Here is a 26,989-nt window from a genome sequence, read left to right on the forward strand (position 1 = left end):
AGCATTCCGCAGTCGTGCTGAGCTGCTGAGCTATCGAGCTACAGTGGTAGAGAGGTAGAGTGTACAGTCGCAGATTTAACCGATTGAAATCCATTCAGTCGCGCGCCGGCAGTCTCATTATCCCAGAGACACAGCTCCCACAGAAATATTTAAACACAATCATCTCTGTGACGTGCATAGTGAATTATTCTCAATGTTTCAGTGAATTAATACGTAATGAGAGTAATAATCAACCGGAGATTGTTCTCATTGACCTCGCAAATAATATATCTGTAAATGACACTTGAATCGAATACCGATCCTCTTAAATGTACAAACACACATCTCACGACGTTGCCCATCGTAACAGACGAAAAATTATTATTCCGGCTATGTGAATTAGTCAATTAATATCACCAAGAGTCAATAAATTATTAAAATTATCCAAATGTTGGTGAAACACCGCAGCATTGGTTGAGTAATTCATTGGAGATCGCCGAGAGTTGTTAATCATTTATTAACACGATCGTCATTTTTCCAATTTTATAAAGATAGAGGATAATACCTTTGTAAAGTAAAATGCGTCTTCCACTGACAGTGTTTTTGTGCCTGTGCATTAATGGTGTAATTTGCCGATCAACGAGGTCCACGGAGCATCACGGAGGCAATGTCACTGCTGGCAATTGTGAAATCGTCAGACCCTTCTTCGAGAGCAAAAATATCACCATTCATTTTTCAACAATCAGCCGTGAGGACGTCGCTACAAGTGAGACACTATTTCATTCACTCTCATCTATTTTATCAACAACAATCACAGCAACGAGCAATATCATTTATTAATCTTACCAATCTCTGAAAAGGCTTATCACTACAGCGAGGATGAAGGGGTAATGAAAAAAATTCGATCGATACATTATATAGAGATGAAATGGAAAAGGGATTACAAATGGACTGTAAATGCATTCTAAATCGATTATAAACGGATTATAAAGGGCATTGAGATTATTTGAGCGAGTCAAATCTCTCAAAGACCGAAAGAAAATTTTTTAAAACCCGAGATTAACCTCTCGACCCTTTATTCTTAACCTACGATACGATAAACCGGCGCGTGCCGAATAATAATCCATCCAGGAACATCTCTCTGTCTCGAGTCGACAGAACGTGCCGAGAAAACTCGTAACCGGATCTAATCGTAATCATCATCTCTCGTCCTCATTCATCCATCGAGGATGTCATATTCAACCCATCCCTTTGCTCTAGAACAATAGAACGATCATGACGTAATAACGAGGACAAGATGCTGAATCAATAACATTTATTGGATAAAAGCACATCTGATGTGGTATTAGCTGTCACTTGTCGGTGCACTGGGTGCATGTCGTAGCAACCGAGCCGTCTAATCTCCCCCAGTTCATACAGTGGTTTATCCTCACAGCTGACACGTTCATTCACACTAATTATATTTTTTAATAGACGTTGTGAGAGTGCCATTGAGGAGAAAAAAAAAATTAATCAATGGGGTATGGGATAAAATAGATAACGAGCTAGAAACATTTCCGGGTGTACCTTTCTATGTTGTATATCGAGATAGATATGGGAGTGAAGCAAACTCGTGGATTCAACGTGTATCATTATGCTCCCTTCCTGCAGTATAAAGGATTGCAGGAGTGAGTTGGGCGCGTACATTTATCCAATACTATACATAAAACTGATCACAGTCAGGCCGATTCAGAGAGCACATCCAGAGAGTAATGTGCTATCGTGCTCTCGTGCTGGATGATGCTGGAGTATGGACCGAGGACGAGGTCACACTAAATACCAGTTTCTGTACCTCTTCTCCACGTATAACTGAATACAGCTGGAATTTTCTCGGGGTAGTATTTGTATGCCCTATCCCACGGGAGGGATATATTTGCTATCACAATGGATTTACCTTCGATATATGCCGACGAAAATTCAGCCTCTCGTCTCTCTTCTCATTTACCAAATACTCCATCACCGTTATTCCCAAGTTAATCCGCCACTTTATGGGTATTTCCTACTGGATAAACATATCATTCTCATTTGATTTATCTCGATGTGATATTCGTCTCCTGATGTGTTTATCGGATTTCAACCGAAAGGTCAACATTATTATTCATGGTATTAATGTCGTGTTTTTTTTTTGTTTCTTTTCTTGGTTCAGCCACGTGCGGTGGATCGTGCTGCAATCGTCATACCGAGGATCAGCTACGACAGCAGGCGAAAAACGATTTTTACAATTTAATACATCATCACAGTCGCAGTCTTCAGGGTCTCCTAGCGACAACGGCTGATGCATTGAGGGGTGAGTCAAGAGTATCAAATTATTCAGGATCTAAACCCGTGATAATAATGGTATATCTCTCGTCATTCTGGGATTTAGTAAGATTGACTGGAGTCGTTGAGGAATAAATGATTTAATTGGTAAATTTAGTCGGTGGTATGGTATGGCGGTTGGACGAAAGACAGTACGAAGATATAAAGGAGAAAAATGCGGTTGAACGTGGCTATGGAAGGGCAATGTTTAAAAGGAATATATAAAAGAGAGACAGTGCGAGACCAGTTTGGGATGCATGTGCGTCGACGCCTTGGCAAAAGTAGCGGATGGTAGTAGCTGAGAGAGGCAACGAGAGCCAAAAGATTGGAGAGGGCCCGATACCAGAGGAAGATGAGGGAAGAGGAGTCGAATGAAAAAAGGAGAATTTTCGCTTTCTCGGCCCCTTATATATTTGCCGTATAAGGCCACGTCGCACAATGCGAATGAGAAGGCCTGGCACAACCTATCGCGCACGCCCGCGAGCCAAATTCATTCTCTATAGCATGTATCGCAACAACCATGTACATCCTGTAAATATGTCTGCGAGGATACACCCCCGTACTACGTTTATCCAGTCGTTCTTTTCAGAAGACTTCTTACTCTGCTTAGTACACGGGAACGTGTACCGTTGCAATTAAACTCATTGCTCTTTACCTTTTTCATCGAACATTTTATTGAATCTCTTTGTTGTTTCGCACTGGCCAAATGGTTTAACCGTCGATGCATTATTTCACACTTGGTATTCATAGGGTAACGTGAATAGTTGCGGAATTGCAGAGTTGCATAGTTGCATAGTTGCGTAGCCAAAGTAAATTGCAATACGTGAGTGGGAAGATCGATTAGCTGATGGTGACAGCAATCATATCACTTTATTAATTCGGTTCTCCTCGGTGATTTGTTTTTCATTTTCTTGGACGTTTTATGGCCAATGTTGCTCAAGGAAATGGCCATAAAATATCAAGGAGACTTGGGAAATTCCAACAGAGAGGAAGAATTTCTATGTGAAACGCCTACACGAGGGGCATTGTACGTGGAATCTTGAATCGTGAAGAGAAAAAAAAAAGAACCTATACCTTGCAATCTCAGACGCCTATATAAGTATGTAGGAAACTGCCAGTTGGAGATCCACATGCAATCTCAAGTCGACAAATCGACGGTTCAATTCGAGGACAGACGTGTACTGAATTCGTGTCCCAGCTACATTAAATTTCCTCAAGCATTTACATTCTCTCAATTCTCACTTAATTCATTGAATCAAATGCATTATCATAATCTGCAATCAGCATAAATTAGTATCCGTCTCTCGTCACACATCTAGCTGTTATTTTTATATCGAATCTTGTGATACAAAGAAAATGGTTCATCAATGACGGATGCTATCGGAGTATTTATTCAAAACATGGAGAACACTATACTCGGTGTACACCAGAGTATGTACATAGACATTAATACATAAATGGGGATAATGTGATATGGATTTTTATTTAACATCGCAGTTGAATGTATCAATGTTCTTCAATGTTGTGTGAATACTCTGAATCACTTGTCTGTTTTCGTTGCTCGTACCATAATTTTTTGAAATAAAAATAAAATTTCCCTATTGAAAGTGAAAAAATATATACATCTAGCACCAGTAAATAGACATTCTCACACGGAGCTGAGAGTTACCTTAAAAATTCTGTTGAAAATATTAAAGTGGGTCGCCACTGGCAGTCTGCTATTTTTGATGCATTCAGGTGTTCACTATGAGAGATAAAGATAATATTATTTATGCGACCGGAGTATATTTGATAGCCAACGAAGATCGAATGCGTTGAAAAGGTTTTGCACGCGATAGCTTCTGAATTCTCATGCTGAATTTTTATAATAGAACACACCGAGTTTATCCGGCATGGGAGTCAGCTGTTAGCTTCGAGGGCATTCACATTTCGACGGTTTATTTTCGAAATTTGCATCCTGTAAAACCGTCGCACAATGTGTCTGATTTATGAGTATTATGACGCCCGATGACGGCACACAGAGTTGAAACAATTCTGTCGTGCACGTACGGTTACCACTCGATTCTAAATAAATACGGATTAATCATCGTTGTAACGGGAGTCGAGCAAACACATGAGTTCATCGTCATAATCGGTCAAATAACTGCATACGAATTATCAATTATTCCGGGAACGTCAATATCGTATTTCTCTGCACCTGTATCACGGCCAGAGAAGTTTCATGCTCACTTGGAAAATAATAAAGAGAATGGGGAAAAAGGAGCAGATGAAGAAAGGCTGGATTGAAGGTTGAAAGGCGAATAGACTCAACGAAGCAAAGAGTGAGGTTTTAGCGCGTGTCGTTGCCACGACAACCTGGCCAACTTCCTCTTCTGCTCTGTGACCTGTCCCTCTTGTATGCATTACTGTACAGCATGTACTTAGCTTTGGTTTATTTTTACATTTTTGCCATGGAAAATGCTACTTTTGTACAGCCACCTGGCCACAAACCTCCGTTCGCACCAGCTCAAAATCTTCAACATTTTCTCCTTCTTCTTTCACTCTTGACTCATTAAAAAAAAATCATTTACTCTCTCATTGGATGGAATTGTCATCTTTTGTCCATCGAGTACAGATGCTCCCACTTGTGCTATCTCACTTTCCGTTTCTTCGAGAGTATACTTATAGACAAGTGGTACCACTTGTGGCTAATCGATTGTAATCGATATTAAGAGAGTATGGATAGAGAAAAAAGGAGAATGAAAAAATGATGCCAACGACCACACTTGTACAATCAACCACTCGTCTACACATATTTTTTTTTTACTACTACCGCCATGAAGAGTGGAAAGAGAAACATAATTATTTGCGTGAGCAGCAACGAGTGCGAAAAATGAGTTTTTCTTGGACACGTGGGGGAAATTGACGTTAATTGCGAGAAAATAGGGCAGGGTATAAAATTTCAGCAATTGAGCAATTTTAGTGGGAATGTAAATGTGAATAAATGCGAATGCAAAAAAACTGAGAGTATGATGTGGGGATGTTTTTGTGTTGTTTATGGATAATTATAATGTGAGTAATTAAAATTTTAGAGACTGTAACTACACTGGCTCGTCAATCAGAAAACAAGACCCTGACTCTGTTTGAGCAGGTCTACCTTTCGATGTCACTGCTCAGCAGGCCATCAATCAAGGCACTCTACCAAGCAATGATCGACTACGTCTCGTCCAGCAACACTCCAGACACCCTCCAACAGCCACTCACCCGTGAAATGCTCCAGAAACGTTTCACCGAGTTCTTCACTCGTCTCTTTCCAATTGCCTATCATCATGCTGTTAATCCACATCAGCAAGACTTCACGGATAAATTTAAAAATTGTCTGTACGACGCCATCGACGAGATCCAGCCATTTGGTGATATTCCAAAACAGATATCACGCTCGGTCACCAAGAGTTTAGAAGCGACTCGTGTACTTGTTCAAGCTTTGACATTAGGGAAAACAGTGTTGGATAAAACTGATACCGTTCTCTTTTATGGTACTAGCCCACAGCAAAGTGCTTGCTATGAGGCACTACTCAGGATGACTTACTGCCCAAAATGTTCAGGATATGACTCTACGGTTCTTCCATGCAGTGGTCTGTGCACCAATGTCATGAGGTAATGAGAAAAATATTCTGCATCATTGCATTTATGGGTTGAATTTTTTTTTAGGTAGGGGACACCCAGGCAAAAACTTGGAAAATAAAAAAAAAACGAAGGTCTATTTTGCCATCCCCTCCCCTAAATTGTTTCCATCGATTTTTCCCCTCGTCTTCCATTGAATCTTCTGATTCATCCCATTTTGCCTGGATGTCCTATTTTACCCAGTTCTCTCTCAATTTCATTCATAATATTTTACAGGGGTTGCTTAACTGAGCCAGCATCGGAATTGGATCTAGCATGGTCTGGATATGTGGAAACAGTCGAGAGACTGGTCATTGCTGTTGATGGGAGAACAGATCCACTCGGTTTGAATGCGGAGAGAGCAGTCAGACAATTGGATACTCGAATTTCTGATGCCATAATGCACGCCATGGAGAACGGTCCTTCCCTCGAGGAGAAGGTAAGCCCTTTATCCCATATTATTATTATTTTTATAATTTCTTATCTCTTTTTTCCACATCTACAATAGAATTTTCTTTCTCGATTCCATCGTGCGAATGTCAGGCTATCCCTGTTCGGTGTCAGGCCTCCCCGACAAATTCAACTCAAGACAAACTCCGTGAATTAATTTATACACGCGATGGTGAGCGACACTCGCGACAGTTTTACTTTGGAATTGGTCAATTATAAAAAATTAAGCATTATCACGTGGTTGAATAACCAGAAGCTCAATTTTGTTGCAAGGACAGGGCGAGAGAGAGAGATAAAGAGTGAGAGTGGGTTAAAAAAACGAATAAATGAGAGATCAAGTCCAATCAAAATGGAGATGAAAATAAACGAAAAGGAGAGATGGTGAAAAAAACGTGTTCTCCGATCGAGACCTTTTTTTTTTCATTCCTCTCTTCTTTAGCCTTCTCTTTATCTGCCGTTTACACACACATAGAGAGATAGGTTGAGCACTGGGTTTTGCTTGTTCGGATCCACGCCGAACTCGTTCCTCGGAGTAGGCGCCGGTTCGGCTCTTAATTAAAAGTTTCACACGGGTACACCCGTGTGAACGCCAACACGAATCCAACGAATAAGACTCACCCACCCTATCCTTATATCACTTCACTCTTCGTGGGTGTTTCTCAACTGTGTTAATATGATTATGCGAATGAATAGTTTAATCCGTGCTTTTGTCAATAATTTTATCTCTCGAGTGATTAGGTTTATCGAGTGAGAATATGTATGGCAGGTGTTATCATGTTCAATCGTGGTCGCTTCAATAAAAGAAACTGAATTTTGTGGGGAGTAGAGGGGGCGCCGAGAAGAATGCGAGAATGTTCTTTATTTCTCTTATATTCTCTCCTCTTGTGAGGTACAACCTGTATAGAGGAATGCTCGTCGCCAAGGGGGGTCGGGCTCCCACGATCTGCCGAGGTACCCAATTCCACTAATAATTTGACGGCCACAACGATCTGATGGAGCCCGAGTTAAGCCACAAAACTACAGTCAACACCCGCACACTTTTTTCTCTACTGGGGATGCTGGGGTTAAATCGCCATTCGTTCAAAAAAATTTTTATTCTTCATTTTTCAAAGTTTTATATGATTTCACTGATGGAATATTGATTGAGTATTTGGTAATTAGTCGGTGATGATTGTCCACTCAATAATTAGGCAAGTGGGGAATTGCTCGTTTAGTCTAAAACCATCATAAAAATTTAATTCGTCAAGACAACTTTCGAATACCATTTTTTAACGTTTGAGTTAATGGCGGTGAGACAAATATTTTAAACTGTGATTGAATTCATTAGAAACCTCAGATAGCAAGATGTCGGCGGAATTCCTTTGAAAAATTGAAAAAAAATAATAGTTTTCGTAGAAATAAAAATAACGATTATTGGCTCCGATTGTTTTTCCATTATCTTTAAAAAAAAAACACTTTTTGGACATAGGTGCCAAATAATAAAAAATGTTTACGGGTTTTATTGCTATTTAATGACTTAAAAAATCTTCATAGTCGTGTCCTTGTGAATGAAAAATTCCCCCAGTGATAAAACTTCATAAAAAAATAAATACTTGGCAATAACAATAACTCTCAAAAACCATAATTTCTTTCCAATCAATTTTATCAGCCGTTTCTCAAAAAATCGAAAAAAAAAGAGACAAACGAGAAGATATTGTGGATAAAATAGAGGAACCAGATAGACTGCGTGCTGTCCTCCCACAGGATTGTTGATAGGACACCAGAGATGACACCCTAGTGCGATAAAATTGATCTTTAGGAGCCAATGAAGAGTTGGTTTGTAATGTGCGTTTGGTGGAAAGTTGCTTCTCACCAGAGAGCCCTTCCTCGTGTGTCCTTAACCCTCATTATTATTCGTCGCGGCAGGTTTGTACTAGACCTCATACCTCTTGGTCGCACGCGGCGTCCTTTCCACTACACCGCCAACTTGTTTATTCGTCTCACTTCAACCTGGTATGTTTCCCACTCCTTCCACTAGCCACCTTCCACTCCAATTCTCGTGTCGTGTAGTGTCTTACTCATTATTATTCTTCGCAAACCCTTCCCATATATATATAGCATTATCCTGTATATAGGCAGGATGAAGGAGGCAGCATGGAGACACAGCAAAAGGTACTGCCATGGGGCGCCCCTTTTCATGTGTCCTCCTCTCCCTTCTCTCCCTTCTCTCCCTTCTCTCCCTTTTCCCCTCTGTCTTCTTTCATTCCGGATTCCTTCCTTCCTCTCGTTCATGCTCTTTTTCAATGCTCATTCCTCCTTTTTTTTTTCTCCTTTATATACGTTTTTTTTTATTCATCTTGTTTGAGTGCCTCCACTGTGGGAGAATCGATTTCCTTCGGCCCCCTCGTTAGGTCGGAGTTTGCATGAAATTCCCGGCCCCCAGAAATCCTCGCTGATTCCGACCTTGATCGATTTCTCATTATTTTCATTTTATCAATTTTTTATCCACTGATTTATTCGTTGAATTAATCGTCGAATGAATTTTAATGGTCGTAGACGTTGATCCTGGGTGTAAGTAGAGGATAGGAATGCAGGGAGCAGTTGAGTAGCCACTTAGAGACAATGAGAGAAGATGGAATGGTGTGTGAAGGAAGAAGTGACACTTCTGTACATAGACACTGTTAAGTCTGACCTGGCGTACCAAATTGTCTTCTAAACACGTAGAGTGTCTCGTCGTTACCGGTTGTTACGCATTTTATAGGACGAGATGCAACCCAGAGAGAAAGATAAAGAGTTTAACATTTTTATTTTTTCTTTTTTTACGTTCAATCAGTGTATAGGTATATACTAACTGAGGGATCATGAACAAGCGAAACACAAATCCAAGTACTTTCACCCCACGGCTATTCGATAAATTTATCTCAGCGAATTCTTTCATTCTTTTTCATCCCTTCTATTCCTGGTTCGAATAGTTTTCTATACGTGTTTTTATTGGACGGATCCAATTATAGAAGATAAAAATTGCGAATAAAGGGTGAGAGAAAAATAATAGAACTTTGGAAAATCAGATGATATCTCATGATATCTCATTGGAAGTGCAGTGGAAGGTGCGCTTCAATTTTTATGATAAAATTGGAGACAATGAGAAATGGACAAGTGTCGAATAACAATTTCGATGGGTTTTACTTGCTCACTCGTTGTTTCTGGGGTATTGAGTTTCGGTGTTGTCTCATCGTCTCTTTTTCACTCACCTAAAGTACGATTTGCTGTGCCCTCCATTTGGCCACTAGAAACGGTCTTATTCCTTGGCTTGTCTCCAGCCACTTTACGCCCACATGCTCGATATAATCACTCTAACCATCGGTCTTCACCATTACATTGAATAGCCCTCGATGCGTCTTCATGTTTCTCCCAGAAATTCCCAGGAAAATTCAATTATCACTCATACCGCGAGAGATAATTTCCATTTTTTCGAGATCAGTCAATAACTCGAAATTGAAAAACCATCGAAGAATTATTTTTATGGAAAACTTGACAAGCCTCTTTGTTTGCATGGAACCAGTATTTCCCGGAGGGAAATACCCGATTAATTTTCCAACTCCAGTTGTATTCAGGGATTTATAGAAACACGAGGCAATTTAGTAAATTTATTTTATCAAATTTTTTGAATATCTCAATTAAATTCAATCTGTGAATTTTAATCGGTGATTAACTCGATTCAACAGTTGGTTGTTTCATATCTAGAGATAAGAGACAAAATTATAACAAAATCGTCGGTTGAATACCGAGTGGCTAGCTCAAATGGTACCATTATCTCAAATGTGAATATAAAAAATAATGATATCACAACAGCTGCATGCGTTATCGTCTAATTCAAACGATCTATAATTGCCCGTTACTTGTTATTTTTCCAATTAAATCCATGGAAAAAATAAAGAGTAAAACGCGTGAATTTCTGAGAAGATTGGCAAAGTGCCTCGTGGAATCAATGACCCGACAGTCTGGTCTTCCACTGATATTTTCGGTGCTTGAAAAATCATTGACACGAGATTAGCTCGTCCCACTCATGCCAATAAAATATTTTCAACGTTTCAATGCCTGGGACAGCAATTCCAGTTACCACATGTGAGGGATCAGATAGTCCGACAGATGAAAAATAGTGTTTTGCTAATTAATGAGATTGGAGGTGAAATTAATAGAGGATGATGGAGATGCGTGTATGTGTGGCAAGATGAGTTAGATGTAGTACAGTGGGGGTTAATGGTTGTCGTTGGCACGCGAGGGCGGTAACTCGAGTGGGAGGAGGTGGATGAAAGAGGAAAAGCAATAAGAAAAAAATAGATTAAAAATAAAAACCAAGTCCCCCTATTTCGTAAAAGGGAGGCCAGAGGCGAACCTGTTATACCTGAACCAACTCGCACGCATCGGGCTCAAGCCTGTTCTCTCATATATATCACTCTTCGCATATTTTTTTTTATTTCATTCCCAAATTTATCCATTTTCTATGCCAGCAGTCACTTGGTGATGCAGGCTTGGATTATAGAATTAAAATAATTAGTAATCGAAACGAAAGAGACGACTTCTTGAAGAAACAGGGAATTTTCTACTTGGAAAAATGAAATACCCTTTTTCATTCAAAAAATCCAACAGCAGTATCCAACAATCCTACGACCGAGTAAATACCTTGAGTTCTCAGTACATGCGTATTTAATACATATGTATATATGGATAAATACACAATGGCGTCAGTGGAACAAAGATAAATGGAAAGAGTGTGAACGATGGTGGATTTCAAAATAACTGAATGAAGCGAAATGAACGAAAGGGGATAGGGGATTGTAGACCTGAAGAATGGAGCAAGCAAGGTGGAATGATTGCTGTTGCCATGTGACTCTCTGTTACTCCCTGTGTTGTGTGGCTGCAGGTTTCCCGGACAGGTAACGATAATTTTTTTTTTTCCCCTCGTGTCTTTCATGTTTCAAGTTGTCATCTTTTTCTACCTCATGACGCACGAATTGTCGTCACAATAATCTCTTCGTAGGCGAGAAATAAGTGAAAAGTTGTGTACCATTGTTCCATATCATATCTATTCACCGTCACGTAGATTTTTCTCCACATTCAAGAATCACTCCTCTCACCAAGATATTTGCGAATAAATATTTTTCAGAGGAATGTAGGGACAAGTTACACCATGCATTCCAAAAGATGGAGGATTTTTTATTTTTATTGTATCCTTTTCTCATATTACAAGCATTGGGAATGGCTGGAGGGGAACGGCCAGGAGATGGAAAGGCGGAGAAGCAGAAGAAGCAGAAGAAGCTGAAGAAGCTGAAGAAGTTGAAGAAGAAGAGGGAATGAAAAAAAAAAGGGGAATGGTGAGACGCGCCCATGGCATTCCTTGCATGGTTTGATGGTGCGTTTTCGAGTGCCGTGGAACGGCGCTTTTGAGTCAGGCCGCAAACTCCAACCGAAATCGTTCCCCACGTATACCCTAACAAACTCAAGTTGACTGTTTATTCATCAAATCTTTTCATCACACTTCCGTCGGTCAACTGCCTTCACGAGAGCCATTGAAATCAATGAGAGACCTTAGATTATGAATTGTATCTCTCATTGACCCTGCATTACCTTTTTTCAATCCTCATCTTCTTGTTGAACAACCACAATAAAATGGAGAGAATTGGGACATAATGCCTGTCTATTTATACACCAGTATCGCAGAGTTCCTTCAACCCATTACAACACACTAGTCATGACTCTCTGCAATTGCAGTCGTTGTTTTTTTCATCTCTCTCTTCTTCAATGTACGGTAATGAGTCAATCAATAATGGATTAGATATTCTTCAAGAGTTTTTGTTCTGATTGATGCGAAATCAGAGGAATGCCTTTTTTTTCTGTAGAATTTTTTAACAGTCCAGGATGTCTGGGTCGATCCGTTGAATCAGCCTTGGATTGCTTGGTATGACTCACCTGGTAGAGGGGATATAGTTAGAGAGTAGCTACAGGAAAAAAATGGACAACTGCATTAGGAGACGTTTAGATTCTGAAAATTCAGAATGATCGCGAGGAGAAAACCTAGTGCATTGAGGATTGAAATAAAAAATTGAGCCAACGCCCACACAATGTTGCAAATGGTCTCAATCAACCTCCGGAAAATTTGAATATCGTGTCTGACCCGAAACCATTCAAGGTTTCAACCTCATCCCACTCGTTCTCCCCATTTGCACCAGCACGTCGTGGCCTTCAAGAAGTGCCTCAACGTCCCCCGAAGCCAAATATTTGCCAACAATTTTTCAAATCGAACTGCTTAAAAATATTTACTTTCATCTTTTTTTTCAACTCTTCTCCCCCTTTTTTGCAAACTTTCCCCACCCTACCATAAGCCCACAATAAATTACTAGAACGCGTGGGACTGATATTTGTTTCACAGTCTCTATATTCTCAGCATGATGTATATATAATGATAAATTCGGTATAAATTCCCGGGAGCTGTTGGAAAGTGACACATTTATTCTTTCGCGACGATAGGCGGTTTTTTTTTTCGTTTTTTTTTTGTGTGTCAGGAGGAAAAAGAGGGATTCAAAGAGGATATTTTCAATGTGAAATAGCAGGGGGAGAAGGGTCCAATGCCTTAAGAACTTGATTGGGATCCCACGGCTGTTTATATCGTCTGCATGTGCACGAGTGCTGTACCGATACGAAAGTACTCTCTCTCTCTCTTTGTACGGATAAAACCCACTTAAAAAGGGAGGGGACGACGAATAAAATGAAAAGAAAAATTGCTAGAGAACGTGCCGACGTGTAAACAGGCCTTCCCAGACGATTATGTCAACGCTTTGCTGCGATTGCTACTCGACGTAATTCTACCTCTCCCATTAAACAATTATTTTTGCTAATCCAACTTTGCTGACACCAATATGACATTTTTTTATTAGACATGCGTGGAATTAAATATTCATTCCCCAGGGGAGATTACAATATGAAGAGGGTCAAAGGAATAAAAATGTTAAAAAGTGGATTTTTGATTTTTGCAAAAATTTTGATTTAAAAAAAATTCATATATTTTTGAAAAATACTTGATTGCTATGAAATTTCTCAGACAGACGCGTTAACTGGGAATATTCACAGGCGAAATGATGGAATTAAAAAAATGATCGAGTACAGTGTTTTAATTTGGAGTCAAACGAATTTATTTTTTTTTTTCAGGTTCGAAAATTATGCGGACGTTCGGAGCTGAAGACGGGGAAGACATCGGAAGCAGTTGAATCTGACGTAGTGTCCTCAATTGGTAGCAAGTCATCGTCATTGTTCTCATCGAGCCTGGAGCATCGTCTGGCCGATATGCCTCACCCAAACTCCCAGGCACATCGTGCCACTCAAATCCAGCTCCACAGCCAACTCGGCAACTTTTTAGCCAGTGTCGTTAGGTCTCGCACCTTCTACGGTACACTTGCTGATGCCATATGCGAGGACTATCCTGAAAAGCATTGCTGGAATGGCCAGCGACTCGGAGAGTAAGTATAAAAATTACCCCTTCATTTAATATCAATTTAATTTACTCCCATAAATTTTAAAAAGGGTTTCTCTCTGTTTTACATCAGCCCCAGCCTCCATCATCCTCCCAGAAATTTTAATTATAATAATAACATCACGTAATTATAATTTTATAACACGTAGATATCGAGCAGACATCTTGATAAACTCTGAGAATATATACGTTCAAGTTTTACGTTTCAAATTCTGTTGCCAAGTGGTAAAATAGGATAAGTCCATTTTTTTCTTCAGACCTTGGCCAATATTTCGAAATTGAAGGAATATAGCGATATTTTCATAGATATCTTTTTTGGAGCTCTCATCTTTTTCTCAAAAAAACATCTCTTCCTAAAATTTGATACGTCCCGTCAATTCCAAGATATCGGAATATCTGTTAATTTTTATAATGTCCTTTTGGCTGCTGAATTGATTTGCAGTTCTCCGTCCGTCCCAGGCTTTTATTAAATGTATAGGCATTTATATAATTGATAGAACGCGCGAGGATGTGTCAAAGTATTAGGGAGTATTGATCTCGGGCGTGCACGATGAGGATGATTGTACCAGAGAATGCAAGTGGGTGTCGTTGAAAATATGTGAGTTGGCTCGAGAGATTTTCTAGTTTGGCGGTGGTAGTCTGTACGCAATAGTTATACCCGTAGAATCACGAGTCGGTGTAGTGGTGAGAGGGACAACTTGGCGAAAGACGAGATGATAGGATGTAGAGGGGAAAAGACTCGTTGCCGACGACTCAGCGGCGCCTCTTTCCTCTCCTTGCCAGACTCATTGGCGGCTAGGCGTCCTACTGACTGCACCAGACCATCTCCCCTCTTCTACCCCATTACATTTCAACTCACAAGTCATATCACAAATCTTGCTAATGAATCTTGGAAAACCTTGGAATGTCTATATTGTCGCTACAAGGAGCACTTTCCACAGTCCAATGACAATTAATCGATAGAATTATAGGAGAATCGAGGAGGGAGTTTACTGGGGCATCATTCTGAAAGTCACTCTGACTAAATCAAACATCTTTTTTTTTTTTTATCTCCATCGAGATCATCGGTACCTAGCAACTACTACTATAATAACTCTCAGGTCAGGGTCAGATGTATCAGAATCGCTGATAATTACCTAGCGATTGCCAGCTCTATTACGGATCAATTAATCTACCGTAATCGAGGATGTCTTCAATTTCTTCTACATTTTTTATGGGCTTATCTCCCTTTCATTCCATTGAATCCTCAGCTATTTTTTCCTCCATCCGGTATGGAATTTCACATGCGTACGTGCAAAATAACGCTTTTTTCTTTTATCATTTGCCAGTCATATATCTGTCTTATATCTGGAAAGAAATTTTTTACCTCACAATTTGATTGTAACCCACGTCTTAACGCTCAATGTATAGCGGCTACTCTTTATCTATCCTGATATTTACTGATATTTACGGACAAACTCGCGTAGAGATGTGAAAAAAAAAATTGCAGATAAAATTTTGATACTTCAAACGATTAAAGTCACCTAATAGCAGGAATAATATTCATTGGGCTTCGTTTTTTTCACAGGTATACAAAGACTGTGGTTGACTCGAGTTTAACAGCCCAAAGGTATAATCCAGAATTTGTAATGGCCAAGAGTGGACCATCACCGAATTATGGAAATTCGAATACAAGCGTTCTAATAGATCAATTGCGACATATAAATCAAGTAAGTGCTGTGTTGTACGTAAAGTAAATGTGATAAGTAAATTAAATATTTGCAATAAGGTAACGATTGATTATCTAAAACAGGTGGTGCAATCGCAGCTGGCATCAGCTCCTGACAGTGGAGTCTTGCTGTCTGATGAGGCACTAGATGGATCTGGCAGTGGTGCTAATCCAAATTGGAATAGGGGAATTATTGTAAATAGTGATGACGAGGATGTTGATGACGACAACGAAGCTTCCGGCTCGGGAATGGGCCCCATCAGGAGCGGTGATACATCGATACTAACGAATATTAATACAGACGATAAGTCGAATAATACGAGTGGTGCTCCTACGAGGAAAATCACATCACTGGTGCTTCTTAGCTTCGTTTGGCTCATTCACTGTGCCTAAAGCCAATTTAAAAAATTTAATGTACAGTATGTGACGATTAATAGTCATTAATGGAACGAGTGAGGACGGAAAAAAAAGTGAGAAATTATAGAATCAAATGATTACGCCAGGCTAACAAAAAAAATGATGAAAGTAAGTTTTTGCAGACACTACGTAGGACTTATTTGTAGATAACAGATAACGGTACCCTCTTTTGGCTAAGTAATTTTCCTTCCCTACATTAGACAAGACAAGATGATTGTTGAGTATCGCGGACTCCGGCTATTCGTTGGGTGATATATAGCGTATGCCATAATTAAACTTTAACTGCCACATTGCCAATCGTGCGTCCAAACAAGAAAATGGAGCGTTCAGTTTTTTTTTTCCCTTCATCCCCCGTTTTTTCTGATAGATTTTTACGTCTGTTTCCCGGAACGATATTCTTCCCAAATTGAAATAACCGACGATAATCACACGGATTTATTTATGAATTATTGTACATTATAAAAGATAAGATTAATTGGATAATTGATTTATTGTCGTTTAATCGAGAAAGGAGAAATTTCAAGAGGAATTTGAAATGAAAATTTTTTGAGAACACGTGCTGGCGCGTCGGCTCCTGTCTATCGCTCCTCTCCTTTTATTATTTTGTAAATTTATCATTTTTATTTTAATAACTTTGTGCCTTTTTCAATGTACCGCCGTGCCACGCGCCGCTCAATCTTTTTTAACGGAATATTCTGGGCATTTACGCTGGGGGAAGAAAAAAATGCGGAGACTCAGAAACGACGAATTAATGTAACAGAATCACTGTTAAACACCCGAGGTGTGAATATCTATATCTGTTGGCCGGCAAAACATTAGCTTCAAAGATCCGCGCAGGTCCGCGTGACCCAAAAGCCTCTGGTTACAAATACGTCGTACATTTTGATGCTATCGATTCTAATTTTGGTGACTGGTACCAAAAAAAAAAACCCGAGTGAAAAAATAAATGTATTACTTGAAATATGGCGTACTATGTGCAAGTGATTACTCGCCTATTAGTTACTAATGATGTTTATTAATATCACTATTATTATTATTAATATTATTATTATTATTATTATTCAACCAATTATAATGAGAAGAATGCCAGAATGCCAGAATGCCATAGACAAAAATTAACAGTTTTTCTCGCCATTGCTTTTTCTTTCTTTATGCATTTCATATATTTTCAGTCAATGTAAAAGTCAAACTAGGCAAGAGAGACTGACTTTTATATACGTTTTTTTTTTCTTTTTTTTATTTTCAATTTTCAATTGACAAAAATTATTTAAAAAGTATGTTAGTGTCATGTTGAAAAAATTCTACGATGGAATGAATTCATGACGTGATCACGATCAGGTTGTAAATAGAGAAGCATGCGTGTTGTATTTATATATGCAATATGTTAAAACTATGTTATATTATATTATTAAAAACGGTCTAAATGAAAAATTATTGAAAGTTATTGGAGATATAATCTAACAATGGCTTTTAACGTAATAACAGAGTTGATTAAAAAAATGAGCATCGAATTGTGTGTGAAAGTTTAGACAAAAAAAAAAGTTGAAATGTGAATTTTCAATTGATTAATCGGAGTGTAACTCCGTGTATTCGTTTGTATTAGAGTCATTCTCTTGACAGATTAAATCAATTAACTGAATCTCTTTGCGTGATTAAATGAAATATCTGTTATTTTATTATCAATTGCTGATTGAACTAACGAGGGTGGAGGCAAAGGGGTCAGATTATGCGATTTAATGTTTTAATTGAGTGATAATGATTATTACTATTAGCCTATGAGTGAAATGATTATTTAGGGCCTCGTTGATCGCTAGTCGAGGGCAATTGCATACTAAAAGCCGACTTCACTTGGTTTAGGCCCGATAGATTGAATATTTAATAATTTTTCCCGATACTTTTTCCTTTTTTTTTCACCCATTTTATTTCTTCTTTTTTGGCATTGAAAAATCGAGATCGAATATATAGAAAAATTTATTTCAACGCACATACTTTATTCATCCATTTTAACTTTTTGATTTTTTTATTTCTTCATGTGCTCCCTCGAGATTCCACATAGCAATTATGTAAAACTAATTTTCATGCCTACTGCGTTTGGCGAACGTCTGTGATTATTGTAAACAAGAATAATAAATAATTGAAAGAAAAAAAAAATATTCAAATAAATTAATTCAAAGGATTATTCACTGGTTATTTACACAGAATGCAGTGGACCCAACACAGTGCATATTACAGTTAACGAATCAGATAAAATTTATTAGACATTAATCAGTTTGCGTGACGAATTTTGTATATTCCAGAAGAAACGATCCCAATTGTTTTATTTTAGAAATGATTCAAGTACTTGTACGAGGTTCGTAATACCTCTCAGGTAATTGGTATCTAGAGTCTCCTCTTCGGCTGGAAAGATGTGAGTAAAATCGATCATTCGTACCCGCACCCAGTCCATTTCCTCGGCGCATTCTTCTGTCAAACTTGATTTATTTTCAGGAGAACATGACAATTCTTCGGCTCGTCGTCGCAGATAATTCGCATCGTACGTAATCAAAATCGAACTAGAATAAAATCTCAAAGTCTTCTGCTTCCTGGAAAAGTCCTTAATTTTATTCAACCGGTTTATCAATTTCTCTAGGAGTATTCCGCATTTATTACTGTCATCTTCTGCATTCAAAAATATTCTGAAAGCTGAAAAAAGGCGGACAAAACGAGAAAATGTCACGTGAGATATAATACTAAATTTACTGCAGCACATGAATAATGCAAAATCCTACGTACCGTCTACAATAGTGTCTTTATTTAATGTTTTTCCATAATCTTTTCCGAATTTTCTTAAATTTCTCGTAGATAGATCATAAACTTGAAAGCCAGGGATACAGAAACCGTAAGCTTTCTTGGAGTCGACATATTTCATTTCCTCGGCTGCTCGTTTTTCCCTAGTTGCCAAAGGATCCCACGTTCGTTCACCTATTTTTACATCCATTACACAGGGCTCAGTCATACCCACGGTCATATCCTCCAGAATAATAAATTCAATTCCTAAGAATTATTCAAACATAATAACAACGGAACAAACAATTTTTATAATTACAGAAAAGAACTTACTTCGTTCTCCTAATTCTAATTCTCTTGTTCCATAATATTTTGGAGTTAACATCGATAACTCATTATATAAAGATTCATTTGAATTTTTTATATTCTCATAGAATGATACCTAAGATAATTTAAGTCTTACATTTAGTGTAAATATAGAAAAGAGAGTGGAAATGAATTATTTTACGTACCTCTCTCAATTGAAGATCTTCCCTCTGTCCAGCTTTCAAGACACATCCATTATCTGTTTCAATCATGCCTAGATGAAGATTGGAGAATAATTAAGCACAAGTTATCATTAATTAGGTGCTAATTATCTTCAATTAGGTACTACTCATTAAGCAGAATAATGAAAAAAACTTACTGATACGATTTTTAGTGAGATCCGAATGATGTCCAGCAACTTGACTAGCCAGCCATCTCATTCCCGATGGTAAATTCATTGTTTCATCAGTCATTGTTTCATTGTTGATGACTTGATGACTGATGTGATGGATTCAATCAGAATGCGCCATTATATGCTCATCTTCAAGGCGACACTCATGTTTAGAAAGTAAACATCAACCTAACCACAACATACTAATACACCAACCATCCCAGCTGAATAATCATCAACAATTAACGACAAGAAGAAACAAGGTAAATAAAAACAGGTTACAATTCAAGCCTGAGAGTAAAATGATGTTTTAATGTTTTATTGGATAATGGGGAATTATTTAAAAAATTTTAAGCTGTCCATTTGAGGCATCTTGTATCGAGATGTGTACCTAGACATCTCACAGTGCAATATCTTGCACCACAAGGAATGCATGTGTAATTACTGGGAAATCCACAAACAGCGCAAAAATGTCTCTCGGGGAATTTTGATGGTTGTGCTTGAGCACTCGAGTAATTCGGTGGAGCTGGATTATTATTGGCATCTTCCTCAACTAATTGTCCAAAGCTCTTCCGAAAACGTTGCTTGTAGTATTCAGCTGAACGAGTTTTCTTCTTTCTCGGGCCACGGCCGTCTAGGGACTCTTGGAACTTGGGGGCTTTCTTGCTCATTACTAAATTCAAAGAAAAAAATTATCAATATTCAAAATAATTGAATAACTCAATAATGAAAATTATCGATTGATATCGCTGAATTCAAAAAAGTGTCTGGACGAAATTTTCGGTTATTACACGTGGTAGGAATTAAATAATTGAATACCTAAGTCAGCATGGGGATCGTCATGGAAATTATCCTGTTCCAAAGCCTCGAGTGCTTTTTTATGTCTTCTTTTTCTTGCTGCATCATCAAGAACCCTCTTCTGGTAGGCATCCTTGATTCTCCCTGACTCCCGCGCTGCCATGTCTTTCGTATTTATTTATATACAGTTAATTATTCACAATCCCTTGTCAGCCAGTGGAAAAGATATTTGGTCCATAAGATCATCCACTTTAGCCTGCAGGGTCTCCAAAATGTCAGCTGATATAAAAAGATGTTTCTCGTCGAGATCTTGAATTATAAATTTTCTTCCTAGAGCAAAAGTCTCATCCAAGTGAAGAAGAAATTGTTTCATCGCTGCATCACTGGAAAATATAATTTATCATGTCTAAACGTGTCACATTGGATGAAAAACGTACACGTATGCTCCAGATATTTCACGAGAAGCAAGAATTTTTTACACTCAAAGAGATTGAGAAAATTGCTTCACAGGAGAAGGGAATTGTCATCCAGAGTGTCAAAGATGTGCTACAGGCACTGGTGGACGATGGAATCGTTAATTCTGACAAGATTGGATCTGCTATTTATTTCTGGGCATTTCCAGGGTGCATATTACCTTTTCTCATAATTTTTCTACTCAGAAAAAAAAAAAAATAACAATCCACTGACGTATTTATTTTTTTTATACTTTGTTTTCGTTAGAGAGAAAATTATCGCTGTTGAACAACGGATTGCAGAGTCTAATAAAGCAATTGTGGCCGGAGAATTTAAATTGCAGAAACTCAATGCAGAGATTGAAAAAATCGGGGTAAATAATTCAAGTACAGAGAATAGGACGTGATATATAATTAATAATTAATTAATTAATTGTTGATTATATATGAAGGTGAACAAGGAAGAAAATGAGCAACGAGAGACGATTATCCAAGAGCTCCAGCAGTTGAAGCGAAAAGAAATTGAATTAATAAAGCAAATTGGAAATTTCAGTGATTCCGATCCTGAAGTTGTTGAGAAAATCGTAGAACGAGCGAAGGTATTTAACATCTTTAGGATGATTATAATTTATTTAATTGTCGTTAATTACAGCAATACAAGGAAGCAGCCAACGTATGGACAGACAATATATTTTCAATCCAGAGCTGGTGCAAAAATAAATTCGATATTTCAAATGACACCCTCAACAAACAATTCCGCATTCCAGAGGATTTGGAATACGTGGAGTGAAATATCCTGTACTCACCACTCAACTAAAATTCCCTTCGTAACATTCACCATTCCCATAATAATTATTATGCGATAAACATATGGGAATTATTATTTATTTTCAGGGGCAGATAATTTGTTATGGATTAATTGATATAGGTTAAGTTACTGTATGTATATATGTATCTGTGCTGTATTTAAATTCAATTTAATTCGTCATCACTAGATGGCGACTTGTTCTGCCCAGCCAGAAATATTGAGAACTGAAAAAACTTTGCAAACAAATAAATTTTCGTTTCTACTTTCATAAATTCTTATTGTCAATCTTTTTGTGCACATTTTCAAAGTCCACTGATTTCAATTTATCAACACTAGAAATACTCATGAGAATCGCCCGAATCGAGATAGAAAGTATGTTTCACCTCGACCATCTGGGGATGGAGATGATTTGGAACAACTGACGTGGTTAATAGCCAGTGGATTTTACATGTACAGTCAACTCTATCGTACGAGTGTAATTATGCTGAATGTTTCATGAAAAACAGAGTTGACAGCTTGATTAGACAGAGTATTTCCCACAAATAATTCGACAATACCGTTGAGACATCACGAACAATCAGTAAAAATGGTTTTATTCACGATGATTGCAAGGATAGCAGATGGTTTGCCACTGGCAGCTACCATGCAGGAGGACGAGCAGGTTAATACTAATATTAACATAATCCCCAATAATTTTTATTCTCCTAATAAAATTATCCATCTTCTCTCTTTCGATTCAGAGTGGAAAGAGCATTTTAGAGTATCAGAATCAAGCGAAGATGTTATTCAGAAAGCTGGGGCCTCAGTCACCTGTCAGATGCACCATCGAAACAGGGCCTTATCTTTTCCAGTGAGAAAAACCCTTTTTTTCATTACTCCATTGATTATTGATGATTAATTCATTTAATATTCATCATTTATAGCTACTTGATAGAGAACGACGTGTGCTATCTCGTCCTGTGCGAGAGAAACTGGAGCAAACGGTTGGCCTACAGTTACCTGGAGGATATCGCTCAAGAATTCCACTCCCAATATGGAAAACGTGTTAATACTGTCACTCGACCTTATACGTTTATTGAATTTGATACTTATATTCAAAAAGCGAAGAAATCGTACTCGGATGGACGATCCAGAAGGAATATGAATGCACTGAATAGTCAATTGCAGGATGTACAGAGAATTATGGTTCAGAATATTGATGATGTCTTGCAGAGGGGTACAGTACTATCAGGTACTTTTGTGTATTTAATCAATTAATTTATCTGGTTAAAAAATATTGATAAAACGGTAATTATTTAATCGTATTTGTTACAGAACTTGATACGAAGACCCAAAATCTCTCGATGCTCTCCCAGAAATATAAAAAAAATGCAACCTATCTGAACATTAAATCAATGTACGTGAAGGCAGTCGCTGGTCTAGTTGTATTCCTTGTCTTCCTCTTGTATTTCTTCATTCTTTAGTCTCTCATAACATTGGAGAGACTGAATATCCGGTATGTTTATATATTATTCAAAGATATTGGAGATATTTGTGATGTGTGATGAGCGGGTAATGGATGATCAATTAATTTTGCTATAGCCAATCATTAATACTGGAGACTCAATTGTATTTAGTATTCACGGCAATTTTGTGGACAGTTATTGACGAGAAAATATGTTTTAATTAATAAAAGTGGAAAATAAACATGTAATAAAATAATTATTCTGTCATCATCAATTCTGATCCATTTATTTATTTTCGGAATCTGATGAATCTGAGGTGTTGTTGTTGAAGAAAAAATTTACAGGACTCTCTTCTTTCTTTACTTTACGATCATGATGGATGTTTTTAGTTGTTCGATTATTTCTCCTATTTTTCCAATTACTCATCGACTCATCTGATTTTTCTTCTGGCTCTTCTTTTTCTGCATCTGAGCACAATTAATACATAAACGAAAAATTAATTATTGCAATAAAGAGAACAAGTTAAATTATTTATAAAATCAATTAATCCAGATACAATACCTGAATCAATAATTTCAAACATGTCTGCATGATCCTTGAGAGTAATATAGATCGTGGGAAATTCGATGATCGTTTTATTGGCTAGATTCTCCTTGAGACTGTCTGTGATATCGAGTTCGTAAAATCTAGAATCTGATTTCTTGACTTTCTCAGCCTTTAGGAGTGCTTTAATTCCGCTTAGACCAGAGGAACGATAAAACTGAAGTTTATCAGCGAGTACTTTTCTCTGAGTCATGTCATCAGCACTGGCTTCATTACAAATTAATGGGTCCAGTATATTATCTAACAAATCTGATATCCGTGAAGTCTCAAGAGCTCTTTGTGTCACCCACTTAGTATTTCCAGCCTGAGGAAATATCCACTCAATCCTCCAAAATAATTCATGACTTTTCCAATTAAAAAACGTTGTATTTTCTTTGTGTCTAGAAAAATTGTATGGCATAAATTCCAGTTGTACTTTGCTCCTCAATGCTGCCTGTCTTAATTTATGTAAATGCTGTAGAAAAAAATCTTACTTAGAACTGATTGATTGGAAAGTAATAATACAATTATGTGTCACTGAGGCATATGTACTGTTGGTAAATTGCGAAATCGACCGTATTTTTTAGATTCATCCCTGTGGAGTTGATCGACCGATCTTCCCACTTCTTCAAGCAACCGATAATCTGGAATAATCAGGTGAGTTATCGAGCGATAAATGAATACATGAAGAAAAAGGAAATTTAATTACCACTCAGCAGGTCCAAGTCAGTGAATTTATTCAAGGGGACGAATTTTGTTTTATCACGTATTCCATCGCAGTCGAGTTCTTTCTTGTGGATATTTACACACGTGAGACTGCATGTTCTAACCTCGCACTTGGGACAAGTGTATTTGGCCGTCATTTTTGCACATACCTCACAATTTTCCAATCTGTTTTCAAATCATTAATAAGTACAACATAATACAATTAATACTCTCAGTCGTAAGTAACATGAAAACGATATGATGTGCTACGTACTTCTCCATTATAGGGCTTTGTCAAATGTATTTAAATACCACGAAATAATGAGGAGTAAATAGTGGAGGAATTGAAGATGCGCGTAAATGGCGCGGAAGGGATACACTATTCAAGATTCAAAATTGGTATTCACTGGAATTTAAAAATTTTGTAGACCCTCTTAAATTTTTTGATCACATGTGACCCTTAACCAAGTCCAATTAACTCTTAACCAAATCCCATTAACCCTTAACCAAATCCATTTAACCCTTAATCAATCCAATTAACCACCAACCGACTCATTTAACCCTTAACCAAATCCAATTAACCCTTAAGAAGGAGTGTTAAAAGAACATGACAGTCATAAGGGTTAAAATTTTCAAATTTTTTGCAAAAAACATTGGTTAAGGGTTAATTGGATTTGGTTAAGGCTTAAGTCGATCTGGTTAAGGGTTAATTGAACTTGGTTAAGGGTTAATTGGATTTGGTTAAGGGTCACATGGGGGGAAAAAATTTCAGTGAATACCAATTTCGTAAAGCAGAAAATAGCATTCACCCCTGGTGACTGGGGGTGGGTCAATCCTCAGGTTGTTTCACTCGACCTGTCATTCCTTCTGGACATTTGCCGCAAAACAACAATTATTACAACGACGTAAATATGAAGATTATGTGAAATAATATCGAATAAAATTATAGGAATAAAATATTTATCTACAATTTCTGTTCAACTCTGAAAAATTCAGGAGAAAATAAATAATCGAAATATAGACTTTGTTATTTCTCATTTTTTATAATTTATTCATCCAAATAATTATCATAATAATTACAAGATTGTTATTTCCAAAAATTCATGGCTCGAGAAATAAAAAATCTGTGAAAAAAGAAGAATAAATCATTTTTTTCTTACGAATTTTTTTTTTAGGTTGGAAATTCTGAAAATTATTAACAATCAGGATTACCTTTATTTTTTTTGACGGAGAATAGTATGGGGTAGTGCTGCGTATGCCACAGAAGCACAACTGAGAGCTACTGCTGCTATAAAGAGAATTATTTTTCCAGAATTCATGACTTCAATTTAAATACTAGAACTTCAATGATGAATTTCAAAATTTCTAGTCTGTGCTGGACTAGACTTTCCGCCTTTTTATATATCAGTCCCCAGAAGGCGATTGATATAACGATTTATGAACTGTTGTTCACATTTAATGGTATTTTATGGTCTCGTATTTATTTTAGCGGATGAAAAATGGAACAGCTGACAAGTTAGTGATTTTCGAATGTAATTTCCTGTATTTAATTATCTGAAACGACAAAAATGAATTTAAACATAAATGATTGATGATTAATAATTATGATTACGTGTCATTTATTGTCCTCTCTTTTTAATATTCTGTAAACAAACATAAAAATATAAATCTGGAATATTCAAATTGATAGAAATTGAAGAGAAATAAAATCGCCCGATTTGTTGCAATTTATTGAGTCACAGATTTGCTTGTGATTTCGTTAATGAATTCAGCGAGCTTGACATCCCTGTGAGATACTCCATTGACATCGTGGGATGTCAATGTAATGTTGACTTTGTTATAAACATTGAACCACTCGGGATGATGATCCATTTTGTCTGCTTTAAGAGCTACTCTCGTCATAAATCCAAATGCCTGAAATATAAACAGTCGTGAAAAAAAATCAATCCACATTTTCCCTGATATCTCAGAATCCAAAAGCATAATCAAAATTTTTCATAGAACCTTTTTTGGGCAACTGAATAAAACCTTCAAAAAAGGTTTCTATAAAAATCTCGTCATCTCTCTCAGATTCCAAGATATTTAAGGAAATCTCAGGGATTCCTGGAGGAATTTTCTTGTTGAATGAAAAATTATCGACAAAGGCGTTCCGGATTTCCACATTCTCGTGGAAATCCATTCCACTCTAATCGAGAACATGTGACACGATTTCTCAATCCTAATTACCTCATTGAAGTCCTTGAATTTAAATTCCCTGTAGAGAGCATCCCTGTCCTCCTGAAGGCTCCACCCAGTCTTCAAAATCTGGAGTGATTTTTTCTCTTCACTTGTCAATTTTCCCTTAAAATAATCCACAAAAATTCCATTAACAATTAAAATAGTCTAACCAAAATAAAATTTATTCCTCCATTCACAACTCGAAACATCAGCAGGTGTTTCCCGTTTCTCGGAGTTCTTCACTATCAGAAGACAGAATTACAACCTCAAAATTCGGAGATGAATGCGAAACAGAGTTATTTATAATAATTGAAGGTTTTATTGTTGTCAATAAGGTATACCATTTTTCTCTTGGTGACTGGTCCAGACGTGTATGACACCAATGGAGAATAGAATAACGATCGAATTCCCCCACTTTTTATCATGAACCGTTCACTCATTACAACCGCCATTTTATCGCATGTCCTGGATAACCTATG

The 26,989-nt window shown here is 37.4% G+C and overlaps 8 protein-coding genes across 9 annotated transcripts in view; 3 read left to right on the plus strand and 5 right to left on the minus strand.

Moving 5' to 3' along the window:
- Positions 1 to 17: 17 nt before the first annotated feature.
- On the plus strand, positions 18 to 18,207 carry dally (division abnormally delayed protein). The gene is made up of 7 exons (XM_011304108.1): positions 18 to 745; positions 2,165 to 2,305; positions 5,388 to 5,952; positions 6,196 to 6,397; positions 13,594 to 13,901; positions 15,483 to 15,624; positions 15,708 to 18,207. The coding sequence occupies exons 1-7, from the start codon at positions 559 to 561 to the stop codon at positions 16,014 to 16,016; spliced, it is 1,854 nt and encodes a 617-aa protein (XP_011302410.1). The 5' UTR covers positions 18 to 558; the 3' UTR covers positions 16,017 to 18,207.
- Positions 17,994 to 19,674, minus strand: Ipk2 (Inositol phosphate kinase 2). Its single transcript, XM_011304107.1, has 5 exons — positions 19,492 to 19,674; positions 19,319 to 19,386; positions 19,140 to 19,248; positions 18,813 to 19,073; positions 17,994 to 18,722 (listed from the first exon to the last, which is right to left on the minus strand). The coding sequence occupies exons 1-5, from the start codon at positions 19,583 to 19,585 to the stop codon at positions 18,358 to 18,360; spliced, it is 897 nt and encodes a 298-aa protein (XP_011302409.1). The 5' UTR covers positions 19,586 to 19,674; the 3' UTR covers positions 17,994 to 18,357.
- Positions 19,675 to 19,677: 3 nt separating this feature from the next.
- LOC105266159 (meiotic nuclear division protein 1 homolog) lies at positions 19,678 to 21,833 on the plus strand. Its single transcript, XM_011304106.1, has 5 exons — positions 19,678 to 19,766; positions 20,636 to 20,924; positions 21,022 to 21,127; positions 21,206 to 21,352; positions 21,406 to 21,833. Exons 2-5 carry the CDS (start codon positions 20,704 to 20,706, stop codon positions 21,541 to 21,543), a joined length of 612 nt encoding a protein of 203 aa, XP_011302408.1. The 5' UTR covers positions 19,678 to 19,766; positions 20,636 to 20,703; the 3' UTR covers positions 21,544 to 21,833.
- On the minus strand, positions 19,788 to 20,489 carry LOC105266158 (zinc finger HIT domain-containing protein 1). Its single transcript, XM_011304105.1, has 2 exons — positions 20,323 to 20,489; positions 19,788 to 20,176 (listed from the first exon to the last, which is right to left on the minus strand). Exons 1-2 carry the CDS (start codon positions 20,462 to 20,464, stop codon positions 19,854 to 19,856), a joined length of 465 nt encoding a protein of 154 aa, XP_011302407.1. The 5' UTR covers positions 20,465 to 20,489; the 3' UTR covers positions 19,788 to 19,853.
- Positions 20,475 to 21,645, minus strand: Tfb5 (transcription factor B5). The gene is made up of 2 exons (XM_011304104.1): positions 21,560 to 21,645; positions 20,475 to 20,684 (listed from the first exon to the last, which is right to left on the minus strand). Exons 1-2 carry the CDS (start codon positions 21,598 to 21,600, stop codon positions 20,498 to 20,500), a joined length of 228 nt encoding a protein of 75 aa, XP_011302406.1. The 5' UTR covers positions 21,601 to 21,645; the 3' UTR covers positions 20,475 to 20,497.
- Positions 21,796 to 23,265, plus strand: Sec22 (vesicle-trafficking protein SEC22). Its single transcript, XM_011304103.1, has 4 exons — positions 21,796 to 22,222; positions 22,302 to 22,411; positions 22,485 to 22,792; positions 22,876 to 23,265. The coding sequence occupies exons 1-4, from the start codon at positions 22,148 to 22,150 to the stop codon at positions 23,022 to 23,024; spliced, it is 642 nt and encodes a 213-aa protein (XP_011302405.1). The 5' UTR covers positions 21,796 to 22,147; the 3' UTR covers positions 23,025 to 23,265.
- Positions 23,020 to 25,286, minus strand: LOC105266155 (box C/D snoRNA protein 1). 2 transcript variants are annotated; one of them, XM_011304101.1, is made up of 6 exons: positions 25,073 to 25,286; positions 24,568 to 24,699; positions 24,298 to 24,479; positions 24,141 to 24,232; positions 23,568 to 24,063; positions 23,020 to 23,473 (listed from the first exon to the last, which is right to left on the minus strand). In XM_011304101.1, exons 2-6 carry the CDS (start codon positions 24,573 to 24,575, stop codon positions 23,292 to 23,294), a joined length of 960 nt encoding a protein of 319 aa, XP_011302403.1. In that variant the 5' UTR covers positions 24,576 to 24,699; positions 25,073 to 25,286; the 3' UTR covers positions 23,020 to 23,291. The 2 variants fall into 2 exon arrangements, with proteins under 2 accessions (XP_011302403.1, XP_011302402.1); XM_011304100.1 differs by lacking the exon at positions 25,073 to 25,286 and having other exon boundaries at positions 24,568 to 24,991.
- Positions 25,287 to 25,895: 609 nt separating this feature from the next.
- The window catches only part of Pcd (pterin-4a-carbinolamine dehydratase), a gene marked incomplete in the record, with an annotated part of 1,543 nt that continues 449 nt past the window's right edge, over positions 25,896 to 26,989 (minus strand). The window contains 3 exon segments of the mRNA XM_011304111.1: positions 25,896 to 26,207; positions 26,520 to 26,633; positions 26,852 to 26,989. Coding sequence (XP_011302413.1) covers positions 26,022 to 26,207; positions 26,520 to 26,633; positions 26,852 to 26,962 — 411 coding nt within the window.

Source organism: Fopius arisanus, unplaced genomic scaffold (assembly GCF_000806365.1).
Source record: "Fopius arisanus strain USDA-PBARC FA_bdor unplaced genomic scaffold, ASM80636v1 scaffold00036, whole genome shotgun sequence".
Classification (NCBI taxonomy): domain Eukaryota; kingdom Metazoa; phylum Arthropoda; class Insecta; order Hymenoptera; family Braconidae; genus Fopius; species Fopius arisanus.

Bases quoted from the DNA above. Each gene is read 5' to 3' on its own strand.
- Tfb5 (XM_011304104.1), bottom strand. From the start codon at position 21,600: ATGGGAATGGTGAATGTTACGAAGGGAATTTTAGTTGAGTG. The intron at 20,685-21,559 runs GTGAGTACAGGA...TATATTTTCCAG, and splicing joins AAGGGAATTTTAGTTGAGTG to TGATGCAGCGATGAAACAAT.
- LOC105266159 (XM_011304106.1), top strand. From the start codon at position 20,704: ATGTCTAAACGTGTCACATTGGATGAAAAACGTACACGTATGCTCCAG. The intron at 21,128-21,205 runs GTAAATAATTCA...TTATATATGAAG, and splicing joins CAGAGATTGAAAAAATCGGG to GTGAACAAGGAAGAAAATGA. The intron at 21,353-21,405 runs GTATTTAACATC...CGTTAATTACAG, and splicing joins AAATCGTAGAACGAGCGAAG to CAATACAAGGAAGCAGCCAA.
- Sec22 (XM_011304103.1), top strand. From the start codon at position 22,148: ATGGTTTTATTCACGATGATTGCAAGGATAGCAGATGGTTTGCCACTG. The intron at 22,223-22,301 runs GTTAATACTAAT...CTTTCGATTCAG, and splicing joins CCATGCAGGAGGACGAGCAG to AGTGGAAAGAGCATTTTAGA. The intron at 22,412-22,484 runs GTGAGAAAAACC...CATCATTTATAG, and splicing joins ACAGGGCCTTATCTTTTCCA to CTACTTGATAGAGAACGACG.
- Ipk2 (XM_011304107.1), bottom strand. From the start codon at position 19,585: ATGACTGATGAAACAATGAATTTACCATCGGGAATGAGATGGCTGGCT. The intron at 19,387-19,491 runs GTAAGTTTTTTT...ATCTTCATCTAG, and splicing joins TCTCACTAAAAATCGTATCA to GCATGATTGAAACAGATAAT. The intron at 19,074-19,139 runs GTAAGTTCTTTT...AATAATTCTTAG, and splicing joins ATTAGAATTAGGAGAACGAA to GAATTGAATTTATTATTCTG.
- dally (XM_011304108.1), top strand. From the start codon at position 559: ATGCGTCTTCCACTGACAGTGTTTTTGTGCCTGTGCATTAATGGTGTA. The intron at 2,306-5,387 runs GTGAGTCAAGAG...TTAAAATTTTAG, and splicing joins AACGGCTGATGCATTGAGGG to AGACTGTAACTACACTGGCT. The intron at 5,953-6,195 runs GTAATGAGAAAA...AATATTTTACAG, and splicing joins CTGTGCACCAATGTCATGAG to GGGTTGCTTAACTGAGCCAG.
- LOC105266158 (XM_011304105.1), bottom strand. From the start codon at position 20,464: ATGGCAGCGCGGGAGTCAGGGAGAATCAAGGATGCCTACCAGAAGAGG. The intron at 20,177-20,322 runs GTATTCAATTAT...CTTTGAATTTAG, and splicing joins CGATCCCCATGCTGACTTAG to TAATGAGCAAGAAAGCCCCC.
- LOC105266155 (XM_011304101.1), bottom strand. The intron at 24,064-24,140 runs GTACATATGCCT...TTTTTTCTACAG, and splicing joins GATTTCGCAATTTACCAACA to CATTTACATAAATTAAGACA. The intron at 23,474-23,567 runs GTATTGTATCTG...AATTGTGCTCAG, and splicing joins GTTTGAAATTATTGATTCAG to ATGCAGAAAAAGAAGAGCCA.